The following is a 15,909-nucleotide window of genomic DNA, read 5'->3' on the forward strand; positions in this document are numbered from 1 at the left end:
CTGTCCCGAGCAGCTGCCCCTCTGTCCCGAGCAGCTGCCCCTCTGTCCCGAGCAGCTGTCCCTCTGTCCCGAGCAGCTGCCCCACCTCTGTCCCGAGCTGCCCCTCTGTCCCAAAGAGCCCCTCTGTCCAGTGGGGTCATTGAGAAGGGTGGCCATGGTGAGAAAGCCACGGAGACGGACAATAAGGCGGACTAAGACAATGGTGAAGTGGGGTCCGCGTCCCGCGCCAGAGCCGCCACCGCGGACAGACGCCCACCCAGACCCTCCCCTATAGGTCAAGGTTTTGTTCCAGACTATGTTTGGAATATTTATTTCTCACAGAGAATATAATTGACCAACTTTTGTACTATGGGGGATAGTAGATTGACATAGGCTAGAGCTTTTTCTGTACGTTAGGCCCACTCATCTTGTTAGCTGGCGAAAAGTAAATGTGGACAGTTCTTCCAATATCTTCAATATGCACTTCGGAATTGGATAAGGACATGCGAAGTTGCGTCCCCGATGTGTCTGTCCTCACTTGTAGCCTGTGAGAAAGACCAGATCAGGTGATGAAGAGCAGTGTGAGTGATTCGGAGCAGGCAGCACTCTTATTCAAATTGTGAATAAGAGACTGATGAAGTGTGTACAGCCTGCGCAAAAAACCAAAGCAGAGCACATGCCTTTCAAGCTACTTTTTTCACATCATCATTAGTCGCATCATACAGCCTTACAATGTATTACAAATAAAAAAATACAGCCCAACGTTTGTAGAACAACTAAAGATACATTAATAACTCTAAATTAAGCATATAGTACCTACTTATTTGTTAACCGCTCAACACAGAATAGCCGCATGTGCGCACTTCCTCAAATTATTTGGAGAAAATATCCTTTCTATTTTATTCAGCTTTGTTCACTTGTATTCTTCATACTATAAAATAATGCCATGGAATTCTAAGCAAATCTTGCCTGCTAAATGAACTAGTGTAGCCCACAGTCTTTTGGCATATTGTTATGGGATTTTTTATGAATAATAACTAAATGATGGTTATAAACTGTGGTGAGACCCATGAGAAAATCCCTAACTTCTTCTTTAAGAGGCTCCTCTGTCCTCCACTCGTTACCTGTATTAATGGCACCTGTTTGAACTTGTTATCAGTATAAAAGACACCTGTCCACAACCTCAAACAGTCACACTCCAAACTCCACTATGGCCAAGACCAAAGAGCTGTCAAAGGACACCAGAAACAATTGTAGACCTGCACCAGGCTGGGAAGACTGAATCTGCAATAGGTAAGCAGCTTTGTTTGAAGAAATCAACTGTGGGAGCAATTATTAGGAAATGGAAGACATAAAAGACCACTGATAATCTCCCTCGATCTGGTTCTCCACGCAAGATCTCACCCCGTGGGGTTAAAATGATCACAAGAACGGTGAGCAAAAATCCCAGAACCACACGGGGGGACCTAGTGAATGACCTGCAGAGAGCTGGGACCAAAGTAACAAAGCCTACCATCAGTAACACACTACGCCGCCAGGGACTGAAATCCTGCAGTGCCAGACGTGTCCCCTTGCTTAAGCCAGTACATGTCCCGGCCCGTCTGAAGTTTGCTAGAGAGCATTTGGATGATCCAGAAGAAGATTGGGAGAATGTCATATGGTCAGATGAAACCAAAATATAACTTTTTGGTAAAAACTCAACTCGTCGTGTTTGGAGGACAAAGAATGCTGAGTTGCATCCAAAGAACACCATACCTACTGTGAAGCATGGGGGTGGAAACATCATGCTTTGGGGCTGTTTTTCTGCAAAGGAACCAGGACGACTGATCTGTGTAAAGGAAAGAATGAATGGGGCCATGTATCGTGAGATTTTGAGTGAAAACCTCCTTCATCAGCAAGGGCATTGAAGATGAAACGTGGCTGGGTCTTTCAGCATGACAATGATCCCAAACACACCGCCCGGGCAACGAAGGAGTGGCTTCGTAAGAAGCATTTCAAGGTCCTGGAGTGGCCTAGCCAGTCTCCAGATCTCAACCCCATAGAAAATCTTTGGAGGGAGTTGAAAGTCCGTGTTGCCCAGCAACAGCCCCAAAACATCACTGCTCTAGAGGAGATCTGCATGGAGGAATGGGCCAAAATAAACTGTGTGAAAACCTTGTGAAGACTTACAAAAAACTTTTGACCTCTGTCATTGCCAACAAAGGGTATATAACAAAGTATTGAGATCAACTTTCGTTATTGACCAGATACTTATTTTACACCATAATTTGCAAATAAATTCATTAAAATCCTACAATGTGATTTTCTGGATTTTTTTTTCACATTTTCTCTGTTTCTCTGTCATAGTTGAAGTGTTCCTATGATGAAAATTACAGGCCTCTCTCATCTTTTTAAGTGGGAGAACTTGCACAATTGGTGGCTGACTAAATACTTTTTTGCCCCACTGTATATGTACATATCTACCTCAATTATCCTAGTACTGGTACCCCGTGTAATCATTACTCATTCTGTATTTATTATTATTCTGTTACTACTTTTCTATTATTTCTCTATTTTATTTCTCACTGCATTGTTGGGAAGGGCCCATAACAATGTTAATGAGCGTCATCACTATCTTTCCATTATGGTACCTCAAATTGTCCTGATTACCAGCTGAGAAACTTTTAAGAGTTGATTTTACTCCTGGCTCAGAGTTGGTCTGAGCAGTGTTTTAACATCATCCTAAAAACTATTCTGAGCTTAGAGGTTTTTTGTTGTTGTCTTAAAACAGGTTTTAATCTAATTCCTATGACCTTTTCTGAGACGCTTTGTGGCTACAGCCCCAGGGAAGTCTCAGAGTAGAAGTGCTGATCGAGGATCAGGTCCCCATCTGTCTATATTGTCTTATTCATTATGATCTAAAAGGCAAAACTGATCCTAGTTCAGCACTCCTACTCTGAGAGGCTTTGTGGATACGAGCTCTGACATAATACCATTCTGACAGTAGTTTACAGTGGACTCACCTCAGTGAGACTGTATGTGGTCCTGTGCTGCTTAGTTGGTTCCTCTGTGGGTTCAGGAGGAGGTGTAGTCTGGTTGTCCTCCATGACCATGGTCCCCTCAGGGTTCCCCAGACCCTCCTCACACCCCTCCTCCTTCACCAGCAGCACCTCTGGACCCTCCTCCTCCTAGAAGAGACAGGTGATACAGATTACACAGACATACACTCCCTCAGGTACTTATACACACATAGACACTTTCAACATGGAGTGTTTACCCATCCCCACTACATGTACTGTAGTTACAGAATGACTTCATTGTTGTTAAACCCATCATGGTGGACATAAATATGACTTTGTAAGTCAAAGTCATTATCAGACAAACCTGACTAAACTATAAACTATTTTGATGTGTACAGTAGGTGTTTGTTATTGTGTGGGTATGTGTAGGTATATTTAGTAAGCATATATTGGTTAAAAAGCACTGTCGGGTGTATGCAGAATAGGGTGTGATGTATACTACAGAGAGTCTCAATGAATGTCTTAGAATGAAAAGTTTTCAATACACAATATATAAACCACACATACGTCTCAACTAAAAATCTGCATGAACTTGATAAACTGCACTCATTTACACATAAAAAATAAAGTAGTTGAATAGAAGTAATGATAAAGGCATTTGTGAACGTCATATAGTCTACACAGTATAAACACAATATGAACTTCTTGAAGAACAATCTGGCCTTAATGGCGATATACTCTCTCCACCAAACACAGCCAGAAGAGGATTGGCCACCCCTCAGTCTTCTCTACGTTTCTTCCTAGGTTCCTGCCTTTCTAGGGAGTTTTTCCTAAACACCGTGCTTCTAGATCTACATTGTTTACTGTTTGGGGCTTTAGCCTGGGTGTCTGTATAGCACTTTGTGACAACTGCTGATGTAAAAAGGGCTTTATAAATACATTTGATTTTTATTTGATGTAACAGATGTAACAGTGTTAATAGATTTTTATTTATTTTTATTTAACTAGGCAAGTCAGTTAAGAACAAATTCTTATTTACAATAATGGCCTAACCCGGACAACGCTGGGCCAATTGTGCGCCGCCCTATGGGACTCCCAATCACGGCCGGTTGTGATACAGCCTGGAATCGAACCAGGGTCTGCCTCTAGCACTGAGATGCAGTGCCATAGACCGCTGTGCCTTAGGCCGCTGGCTTATTTATCACAAAATGTCTGGACGCAATATTTCACTCAGGAATATTCAACATTGAAATCTGTTACTCTCATTATTCCAAATGCATCTGTGGATCTTTTCTGTTGACAACAATAGATATTAACATGTGTCCTTTAATGATTGGAATGGTTACCAATCACGTTACTTTTGGGACAATATCATATCAATATTTGACTCCAATTACCGATTTAAATCAAATTAATTATATATATATTTTTTATTATTATAACTTTTTTGCTACTGTAGGTAGCGTTAGCTGGCGCTAGTCGGCTGTACCTGCGCAAAAACTCCCAATATTTTTCATCCTATAGCTTGTTCTCCATCTTGTTTTTAAATAGTGAGCCAACATGTTTTCAGCACTTTTATTTCCCTGATTCATCAAAGCTCGATTTCTCATGCTCTCTCCTCTCTCTGCAGCAGACATATAGTGAGCAATACGTTTGGAACATCAAATCGGAATACATATTGAATTGTGAGAAGCGTGATAAATATTTTATAGGCACCTAAGTATTGTGATAATATCTTAAGAGGCCCCTGGCAATTCCCAGACCTACTTTCTATGTTATATAGTGGAATGTTTTTCTGCTGGTGTATCCTGAGGTAGCTCGTCACCCAGAACCTCTTCCACAGTGCGTACATGTGATGGACTTCAGCAAACTACAGTATCTTCTGTTGAGGGAGGAGCTGGTTTTCAGAGTGTATATTTATTACTTTTAACACATTTCCGTTACTTTTCTATTATCTCTCTATATTCTCTCTCTGCGTTGTTGGGAAGGGCTGTAAGTAAGCATTTCACCGTTAGTCCACACCTGTTGTTTACAAACCATGTGACAAATAACATTTGATTGGATTCAGCAACATTGGTGACCAGGGCGGGATCATTTCGATACGCTTTGGCTAGTCACACATTGGCTAGCTTTCAATACATTTGCTGGACACAAATGTTCTTAAAGAAGGTGTAATAGTGAAGCATGTGTTGGTGACAGTTCTACGGTCTCCATGAGAGGCCACAGGCTTTTGGCATAGATGGTAAAAGATCTCCGGACAAACATTGTATGTGTGTGATTGATAGGTTACACTATATTTAGATACTGAGACACATTTGCTATTTGTCTCCATAATCAATAAATGGCGGAACACTATTTGTGACGGTGTTCTTTGTTCGGGTGTACAGTGCATTCGGAAAGTATTTGGACCTCTTGACCTTTTCTACATTTTCTTACATTACAGCCTTATTCTAAAATGTATCATTCTTTTTTCCCCTCATCAATCTACACACAACGCTCCACAATGACAAAGCAAAAACAGGTTTTTATAAATATTTACACATTTATACATTTTTTGTTATTTTATTTTTATTTTTTATATCACATTTACATAAGTAGTACTTTGTTGAAGCGCCTTTGGCAGCGATTACAGCCTTGAGTCTTCTTGGGTATGACGCTACAAGCTTGGCACACCTGTATTGGGAAGTTTCTCCCATTATTTTCTGCAGATCCTCTCAAGCCCTGTCAGGTTGGATGGGGAGTGTCGCTGCACAGCTATTTTCAGGTCTCTCCAGAGATGTTCGATCGGGTTCAAATCCGGGCTCTGGATGGGCCACTCAATGACATTCAGAGACTTGTCCTGAAGCCACTCCTGTGTTGTCTTGGTTGTGTACTTAGGGTCGTTGAACTGTTGGAAGGTGAACCTTTGCCCCAGTCTGAGGTCCTGAGCAGGTTTTCACCAAGGATCTTTCAGTACTTTGCTCCGTTCATCTTTCCCTCGACCCTGACTAGTCTCCCAGTCCCTGCCGCTGAAAAACATCCCCACAACATGATGCTGCCACCACCATGCTTCACCGTAGGGATGTTGCCAGGTTTCCTACAGATGTGACGCTTGGCATTCAGGCCAAAGAGTTCAATCTTGGTTTCATCAGGCCAGATAATCTTGTTTCTTGGTCTGAGAGTCTTTAGGTACCTTTAAGGCAAACTCCAAGCGGGCTGTCATGTGTCTTTTACTGAGGAGCGGCTTTCGTCTGGCCACTCTACCATAAAACCCTGATTGGTGGAGTGCTGCAGAGATGGTTGTCCTTCTGGAAATGTCTGTTTTTTGCTCTGACATGCACTAACAACTGTGGGACCTTATGTGTGTGCCTTTCCAAATCATGTCCAATCAATTCAATTTAACACAGGTGGACGCCAATCAAGTTGTAGAAATAGCTCAAAGATGAGCAATTGAAACAGGATGCACCTGATCTCAATTTCGAGTCTCATAGCAAAGGGTCTGAATACTTATGTAAATAAAGTATTTCAGCTTTTTATTTTTTTAAATTAACAAATATGTATAAAAACCTGTTTTTGCTTTTTCATTATCGGGTATTGTGTGTAGATTGATGAAGAAAAACATTAATTTAATATATTTTAAAATAAAGGCTAACGTAACAAAATGAGGAAAAACTCAAGGGGTCTGAATACTTTCCGAAGGCACTCACTGTATATGCACGAAATGTACATTATGGAAAATTTGCCTCACATTCAGTCATAGTTAGTAGAATAATGAATGGATTGACAAGATTTTGGCACTGTCCACTTTTAGAAGATTAGTAGGAAAGTTAATAATTTAAACCACCTAAATATACTCACATTCACTGAAACTCATAAAAAACTAAAACATATATTTCCCAACTACTTTTTCTATAATCCTAAAAGCTCTTTATCATTCTCCATACCAATGGATCAAACACTATGCATGCCCACCATGAGATTGGGCAGCTGCAATTTGAGAACTCATCTGGTTTAGAAATCAAACTCTGGTTATCTTATTGCAAAGCACATTGTACAACTGTTTTTAGAGGAGATGTAATGAAGGTTATGCTATATGTATTGGCTAATATGCATATGCAGCTGTCATTTTTATACCTCCATTCTAGCATTCATGACACACACATTTTTCTATCTTCATGCTTTTGTTTAGGTTTCTATGCAAATTATACGATTGAATGTTCATTTAATCTTACAGCTAGTTACTTGAAATGAGACGAAACATTATTTAAAAAATTGGATTCACTGTCAAAGAAAGCTAATGAAACACAAATTGACATTTACAGTAGCTGACTAGGCTAGTCAAACTAACATTTTGCTAGCTTTCAATAAATTGGCTAAACGGTCAACGAAGTTACCTCTTCATACGATCAAAACAATTGGTATTGCATACTGCATATTTCAAGTGCACTTAAACAGATATTTATCTTATTTCAGTCTTTGAGAGTTAGCTATAGCTGTTCCTCTTCATTAGACAGCAGTTTGCGTTTTCACAAGAGGCAGTGTTTGCGTCGTAGATAGAAGCAGGCCATTGGCTGCCTTCATCACAACGGGTATGTGATTAGTTCAAAGTTTAGCAGTTTCGAGAATTTGCCCAACAAAATTATTGAATATACTTTTTATGAGAATTTAAAGTACCAACAAATGTAATAGTCATCATAAAAATGTTTTACTGTTGTTAGGTTCTAATTCTCAGAGTAAAACACTCAACGAACATTATGAAAGCTTAACCAAGTTTATTCTTCCCAGAGGATCAATACAGCTGCATTAGACAAAAACATTTTCACACAAGCACTGATATTTAAACGTTCCTCATAGGCTGAGTCTCCTCCTACACATCTGTACAAACATCGTTCTTTACTGCTAGGCAGAACACCAGTGATACGAGCCATAAACTTTAATTTTTCCCTTTAAGGTGACCTGAATCTATCTCATGTGGACCTTCAGGTGCCTCTTCAGATGGTGCTGGTGGGAGAACCTCTTCTCACACTGGAGGCAGCTGTAGGGTTTCTCCCCTGTGTGGACTCTTTGGTGCCTCTTCAGGTCACAAGCCTGGGCGAAGCATTTGTGACACTGGGTACAACTGAAGGGTTTCTCCCCCGTGTGGACCCTCTGGTGGATTTCCACCTTCTGGGGGCAGCTGAAGCCTTTGTTACAGAACATGCAGAGGAACCGTTTTTCTTTACTATTGCCTGATGTGTTTCCCCCTCCCTGAGTTTGGGCTCTAGTCCTGTCATTTGAGTTCGATACCTGATCGAAAAGGATGTGGCAGTGAGAATCGGAAGGCCCAATCAACGTGGACACTGTGTCACGATCCCTGAGCGAATGTAAAGGGGAGTGGGTTGCGACATTTGGATTTGTCTCTGAGCTTTTCCTGTAATCTAAGAAACCTCTGCCCTGTGAGAGTCCGTATCCTAGGTGATTATCTGCATTCCATGTGGAAGGAACCTCACACTCCACTTTCACTTCATCTATGACCAAACCCTCCCCTTTCTTATCTAGGCACCCTTCAGAGTATACACTACTATTGAATCGGTTCCAGTCCCCTCTAGATAGATCAATCTCTAAACCAAAGGTCATATTGCCAGGGTCCATCTCTGAAGTGTAAGAACAAGATGGATCATCTAACGTGTCACCTGAGTCCCGATGGGACTGAACCGTCCTCAGGCTCGGGTTACCTTGAAGTAAATACTCTGAGCCGGGAGCAGGATCAAATCCTGTGTGAGAGACCAATCGACCTTGGTCTGATCTGTGGTCAGATCCTGTGTCTAGCCTTTGTGTTTCAGTTAAAGTCTCTGTGTCTGTCTCTGTCTTGAGAACGGCGTTCAGCGTTCCACTGACCTCCGTGATCCTGCGTCGGGTCCTGGGTTGTGCTGGGGCGGTGGTAGGGTCCTCCGTGGGTACAGGGGGCGCTCCAGCCTGGATGTCTCTGCTGTGACGTGTGTCCTCCTCTCCTTCAGACCTCTCCTGCTTGACCCCAGGACCTGCAGCCTCTGCAGACTGACAAAAGAAGAGAGGAGGTTATTACTGGTACATGAGTTGAATTGTATAACAATGCCGTAGGGAAGTTTTACAAGCTCTCATATGGCAGATGTACATGTAAACAAGTAAATAGCTGAGGGGAGCTTTTCTGAAATAAACCGGCCAAATTTCATTTACAATTTAATTGTAGATGTTTATGTAATACTACACTCACCTCTATCACGTTAACATGCTGGGTTGAGGTTCCACTCAGCTCATCAACAGTGATTGGTGGGTCATCTCGCCATGTATTGTGCCCCGCTGGCTTCACAAAGCTCCTGTGACCTCCAGTGAGGTGTCCTTCACCTGAGAAAGTGAATGGGGGGGGGGGGAAGATTGTTAAGTTAGCTTCTGTCAATGCTCAATGCTCAATGCTATATTGAACACTTGACAGTTTTGACACGGTCTAGAATTGGTAAGGATGTAAGGTAACACTTAGCATAACTGCTTGATATACTTTTTATTGATCAATGTATTATGTTCCATGCAACACATTGTTTTCATTGATTAAATAATAGTAAATGCAGTAAATTAAACTGGTTAGGATTTTATATTGTTTCTTTGTTCAAGATAGCTAAGAAATCTGGGGAATTATTGCATACTATCCAAAAACTGACCAAGACCCAATTCCAGGGTACGGGGCAACAGGCACTGAGTTATATACCGTTGAAGTCGGAAGTTTACATACACTTAGGTTGGAGTCATTAAAAACTTGTTTTTCAACCACTCCACAAATTACTTGTTAACAAACTATAGTTTTGGCAAGTCGGTTAGGACATCTACTTTGTGCATGACACAAGTATTTTTTCCAACAATTGTTTACAGATTATTTTACTGTATCACAATTCCAGTGGGTCAGAAGTTTACATACACTAAGTGGACTTTGCCTTTAAACAGCTTGGGAAATTCCAGAAAATTATGTCATGGGGTAGAAGCTTCTGATAGGCTAATTGACATCATTTGAGTCAATTGGAGGTGTACCTGTGGATGTATTTCAAGGCCTACCTTCAAACTCAGTGCCTTTTTGCTTGACATCATGGAAAAATCAAAGGAAAACAGCCAAGACCTCAGAAAAAAATGGTAGACCTCCACAAGTCTGGTTCATCCTTGGGAGCAATTCCTAAACGCCTGAAGGTACCACATTCATCTGTACAAACAATAGTATGCAAGTATAAACACCATGGGACCACGCAGCCGTCATACCGCTCAGGAAGGAGACACGTTCTGTCTCCTAGAGATTAAGTACTTTGGGGCAAAAAGTGCAAATCAATCCCAGAACAACAGCAAAGGACCTTGTGAAGATGCTGGAGGAAACAGGTACAAAAGTATCTATATCCACAGTAAAAAGAGTCCAATATCGACATCACCTGAAAGGCCGCTCAGCAAGGACGAAGCCACTGCTCCAAAACTGCCATAAAAAAAACAGACTAGGGTTTGCAACTGCACATGGGGACAAAGATCGTACTTTTGGTAGAAATGTCCACTGGTCTGATTAAACAAAAATAGAACTGTTTGGCCATAATGAGCATTGTTATGTTTGGAGGAAAGAGGGGGAGGCTTGCAAGCCCGAAGAACACCTTCCCAACTGTGAAGCACAGGGGTGGCAGTATCATGTTGTGGGAGTGCTTTGCTGCAGAAGGGACTGGTGCACTTCACAAAATAGATGGCATCATGAGGGAGGAAAATTATGTGGATATATTGAAGGAACATCTCAAGACATCAGTCAGGAAGTTAAAGCTTGGTCGCAAATGGATCTTCCAAATGGACAATGATCCCAAGCATACTTCCAAAGTTGTGGCAAAATGGCTTAAGGACAAAGTCAAGGTATTGGAGTGGCCATCACAAGGCCTTGACCTCAATCCCATAGAAAATTTGTGGGCAGAACTGAAAAAGTGTGTGCGAGAAAGGAGGCCTACAAACTTGACTCAGTCACACCAGCTCTGTCAGGAGGAATGGGTCAAAATTCACCCAACTTATTGTGGGAAGCATGTGGAAGTTTCCCCAAAACATTTGAACCAAGTTAAACAATTTAAAGGCAATGCTACCAAATACTCATTGAGTGTATGTAAACTTCTGACCCACTGGGAATGTGATGAAATAAATAAAAGCTGAAATAAATCACTCTCTACTATTATTCTGACACTTCACATTCTTAAAATAAAGTGGTGATCCTAACTGACCTAAAACAGGTTTTTTTTACTAGGATTGAATGTCAGGAATTGTGAAAAACTGAGTTAAAATGTATTTGGTGAAGGTGTATGTAAAATTCCGACTTCAACTGTATGAATGGCGACAGCCACTGAGTTAAATATGAATGGCGACAGGAACTGAGTTATATATGAATGGCGACAGGCACCGAGCAATATATGAATGGCGACAGGCACCGAGCAATATATGAATGGCGACAGGCACCGAGCAATTTATGAATGGTGACAGGCACCGAGCAATATATGAATGGCGACAGGCCGCGCAGCCTTCTGCGAGGTATACCTCTTGCCATTCCTCTGAATTGGTCGAGGATCTTGACACTACTGGGACGACTGGCGAGGACGCGCTCTCGCGGTGTCCTCTCTGCGCGCTCCCGTGACACCTTCAGTTCCAGAAGCTGTAGTTTCCTCCGCAATGCCCTGTTTTCTTTCTGGCTTTGAGTTATTTCCAAACGAAACACTGCATAGTCGTCGTCTACGAGCTTACAGATATCTGCCACGGCTGCATTCGCTAGCACCTCCATGATGGAGGCTATTTGAGTGTGAAAAACCATACAGTTAGACATTGCTAGCAGCTAACTAGCGTTACCTAAAAAAAAACGTATTTTAACCAAGTCCCGCCTCCAACGCGAATTAAAGACTACATGGGGTAAGTATGTGATGCTGTGCAGTTAAATTAGTCATATTTTGAGTTCCATGTTGTCAATAAACGTCTTAATAGGAACAATAAAAACGCTAATGTGGAAATTCTTCTTGGTCACTGTTCACTTCCGTTTACACTGGAGAGAAAGGATGTTATTGGGTGGCGTCATAGCTCAAAGGGTGTGGCTAAAAATGAGTGATGTTCTTTGAATTACGGTACTGCTTATTATGTTACACATCAAGTCTTCAAGGTTTTATAGCAAACTACACCTATTGTGGTGTATTGCCTCAACCTACTGTACAGGGTATTGAAACAAAAATATTTGTAAACCGAGATCATACACAAAATACATCAAGATACCACTCCACTCCTTCAGTCACAGTTCAAATCCCATCCCTAGACAGGCTCAGGTGCCTGTGAGGATGGAGCATTAAATCGACAGGATTCCTTGTAATGCCTCTGCTGTCAAATCCCAGCGTCCCCAAAAAAACATGCTGAAGCAGTGAAGAGAGTGGCTGAGGAAGATGGTACAGGGTGAGGGATCCTTAGAGGATTTCTGTGAGTAGGCAGAAACTAAGAGAGTGATGGAAATAATATGTGCTTCAGTAAGGTAGGTTTCTTGGCATTCATAGCTATGGTTGTCAATTGTATTGCAGAAATGGATCTAAAGTTGCAGAAAATAGAGGTTGTGGTGGCAGCGGGAGAGAAATACTTGGGATTGCGAGGTTTTACTGCAGAACAGTTGTAGGGGGTGTTGAGTGGTAGTGTTCTGTCCTCCCAGACCATTAGATGTAGCTAGCAGGAGCAGATAGCTAAAACGCCCCTTTCCTGGAATGACGTGATAGCAATAGAGCTATCAGTTTATTCTAGGTAATAGTTTAAGACAACAAAAATATATAGGACAAGTACTGTAAATCTAATACAGTCATCAAGGCAGGACCCACTAATTTCATTCATACTGACAAATAAGAAATGCCACATTATCCCGGTCAATAATTGGATGATTGCAGAGCAGCCTGCCTCAGTCTGTCAGGATGTTAATTTTCTATTTCACAAACTACATTGCCTTGCTGCGATTTATTTGATTAATTCTTGTCTCACATGATTTATTCAGCTCTCATGTGTCCTGCTCCAAGAGATCAGCCAAGTGCTATTCACCTGTGGTGTAAAGTACTTAAGAAATACTTTCAACTATTTTTACTTAAGTAGTTTTTGGGGGTATCTGTACTTTACTATTTGTACTTTTGACAACTTTTACTTTCCTACATTCCTAAAGAAAATTATGTACTATTTACTCCATACATTTTAATTTACACCCAAAAGGTACTCTTTACATTTAGAATGCTTAGCAGGACAGGAAAATTATAAAATTCACACAGTTATCAAGAGAACATCTCTGGTCATCCCTACGGCCTCTGATCTGATGACTCACTAAACACATGCTTCGTTTGTAAATAATGTCTGAGTGTTGGAGTGTGCCCCTGGCTTTCCGTAAATTAAAATAAGCAAGGAAATAATGCCGTCTGGTTTGCTTAATATAAGGAATTTGAAATTATTTATACTTTTGCTTTTGATAATTAAGTAAATTTGAGCAATTACATTTACTTTTGATACTTAAGTATATTTCAAATCAAATACTTTTAGACTTTTACTCAAGTAGTACTTCACTGGGTGACTTACACCTCTACTCTAGTCATTTTCTATGACTTTTACTCAAATATAATAATTGTGTACTTTTTTCACAACTGCTATTCACTGACTGCTAGCTAATGAAACACAAATGGACATTTACAGTAGCTGGCTTGACTAGTCAAACATTGGCTAGCTTTCAATAAATTGGCTAAATGGTCAATGGAGTCTTCATACAATCAAAACCATTCGTATTGCATGCTGCATATTTCAAGTGCACTCAAACAGATATTTATCTTATTTCAGTCTTTGGGAGCTAGCTATATCTGTTCCTCTTCAGACAGCATCTCGCTTCTGACAGGTGACAAATTTGTTTTATCTTACAATTTTAACATGGAATGTGGACAATTCTATTGTCCCTGTCAGGAGCCCAGGCTTTTGCCAAAGATGCTAGAGTTCCCCGTCTCTGGACCACACAAGCTTTAGATTGCATTCTGCTAAGGTCCTTGCCTCACTCTACATCGGTCAGCTACATTGGTGACCAGGGTGGGATCCTTTCAATATGCCTATAGGGCCTGGACACACATGCGCCTAGAGAGTAGGGGTAATACTGAAGGATGCGGCGATAACAGTTCTACAGTCTCCGTCAGAGGCCCAGGCTTTTGGCATAGATGGTAAAGCTCTCATGTCTGGACTACAACATTGTAAGATTGTGCCCTCCACTGCACTTGATATACATTGATTGGTAGGTTACACTATATTTACATACTCCAAATAGTGCCTGAAGTACCTTTGCTATTTGTCTCCGTACTCAATAATCAATCAATGAATCACATTTATTTATAAAGCCCTTTTTACATCAGCAGATGTCACAAAGTGCTTATACAGAAACCCAGCCTAAAACCCCAAACAGTAAACAATGCAGATGTAGAAGCACGGTGGCTAAGAAAACTCCCTGGAATGGTAGGAACCAGTGACTAGTCCTTTTCTGTGTGTGCTGGGTGGAGATAAGAGTACATGGCCATTATGGCCAGATTGTTCTTCAAGATAAATAAAAAATAAACACTTTATGGTGTTCTTTGTTCAAATGTATACGCATGAAGTGTACATTATGAAAAGCATGTCACCGTCAACTTTTAGAAGGTTAGGAAAGTTAATCATGTAAACCACTTAATTATACTCACATTCACTGAACATTTAGTGTTTAAAACTCAAACATTCATTTCCCAACTGTTTTTTGTATAATCCTACAGCCTCGGTATCATTTGCCATACCTTATATTCCAATGCATCCAACATTATGCACGTCCACCATGATATTGGGCACCTGCTATTTGAGAACTCATCTGGTATAGAAATCAAACTCTGGTTTTCTTATTGAAGAGCACACTGTACTGTTTTTATAGAAATTGTATTGCAAGGTTTGCTATGTGTGTAAGGATATGCCATATGTATGGGGCGAATATGCATATTCTGCTGACGTTTTTAAAAACGTTAAACGTTTTTAAAAACATAAAAAATGTTTTAATGACAACTACAAAACAAATACGCTCCTATTTTTGGCTTCGCCCACCACATATAAACCATGCTTGAAACACGTGTTGTAAAACTGCATTTGTAAAACGATGCCAGACACGCAATTCAATGAATAGATAAACAAATGTGGTAGTAATGTGAAACTGGAATCCCTCAATTTTTTTTAACAATGCCAAAACTGCTTTCAAGTGTTTTCCCGTGATTGCATTAAGAATAGTTGTGCATTGACTGTCAATACATGTTTCACTCTCGTAACTTGAATGCGCTTTGAGAGGAATATTTTTCTTATCTGCATGGACCACAGAACAACAAGTCGACAAGGTAAATAGATAAACTATTCTACTATGGGTTTGTCTGATTTTGTTTTAAGAACATTACACGGCAAAATAGTAGCACTGGAAAGTTGCATCCTGAGTGATAAAATAGAGGCTTTGAATTAATTTGCCAGCAGCTACACACCACTGAGTTAAGTGCTGCTGTGGTGCCCTTTATAGACCATTAAATTCCATTCATCTGAACATCGGAGTGTCATCAACAATTATGCATGTTGGTTCAGTGCACACAGCTTAAAGAGAAAATAACATATTTGAGACAAGCCCGGCGCCACGAGGGGGCGAAATATTGTTCCCCATCAGTTTTGTGTCCCTATTCTGTCCCACAATCTGTCAACTCCATCATGCCAAACCGATTTGTTGTGAATGCTTCATTCATGCAACTCCCTTGCACGCATACGTTATACATATTTTACCAGTTGAAAAAAACAAACTTTGATTGGCCTTCACAGTAGAAGGGCGGGGTCAATTTGACCGTTTTAGGTTTACTTTCATGGATGTAATTTAACTAAAGTTAACAGTTAGTTTGGTAACTGATAGCATGATGGA

At 40.8% G+C, this 15,909-nt stretch overlaps 1 protein-coding gene across 3 annotated transcripts in view; it reads right to left on the minus strand.

Annotated features, from left to right (window-relative positions):
* LOC110534626 (uncharacterized) overlaps positions 1-15,909 on the minus strand; it is a 168,433-nt gene that overhangs the window by 121,676 nt on the left and 30,848 nt on the right. Inside the window, exons 1-4 of one of the 3 annotated variants that reach the window (XM_036934488.2) lie at positions 11,505-14,718; positions 9,190-9,320; positions 8,835-8,993; positions 2,982-3,146 (exon numbers count right to left, since the gene is read on the minus strand). In XM_036934488.2, the coding sequence (XP_036790383.2) occupies positions 2,982-3,146; positions 8,835-8,993; positions 9,190-9,320; positions 11,505-11,787 (738 nt within the window). In that variant the 5' untranslated portion in view covers positions 11,788-14,718. Of the gene's footprint in view, positions 1-2,981; positions 3,147-8,243; positions 8,994-9,189; positions 9,321-11,504; positions 14,719-15,909 lie in introns of those variants that run through there. The other 2 variants (XM_090187485.1, XM_036934482.2) reach the window with 2 other exon arrangements.

Source organism: Oncorhynchus mykiss, chromosome 10 (assembly GCF_057628025.1).
Source record: "Oncorhynchus mykiss isolate SJ-2025 chromosome 10, ASM5762802v1, whole genome shotgun sequence".
NCBI lineage: Eukaryota > Metazoa > Chordata > Actinopteri > Salmoniformes > Salmonidae > Oncorhynchus > Oncorhynchus mykiss.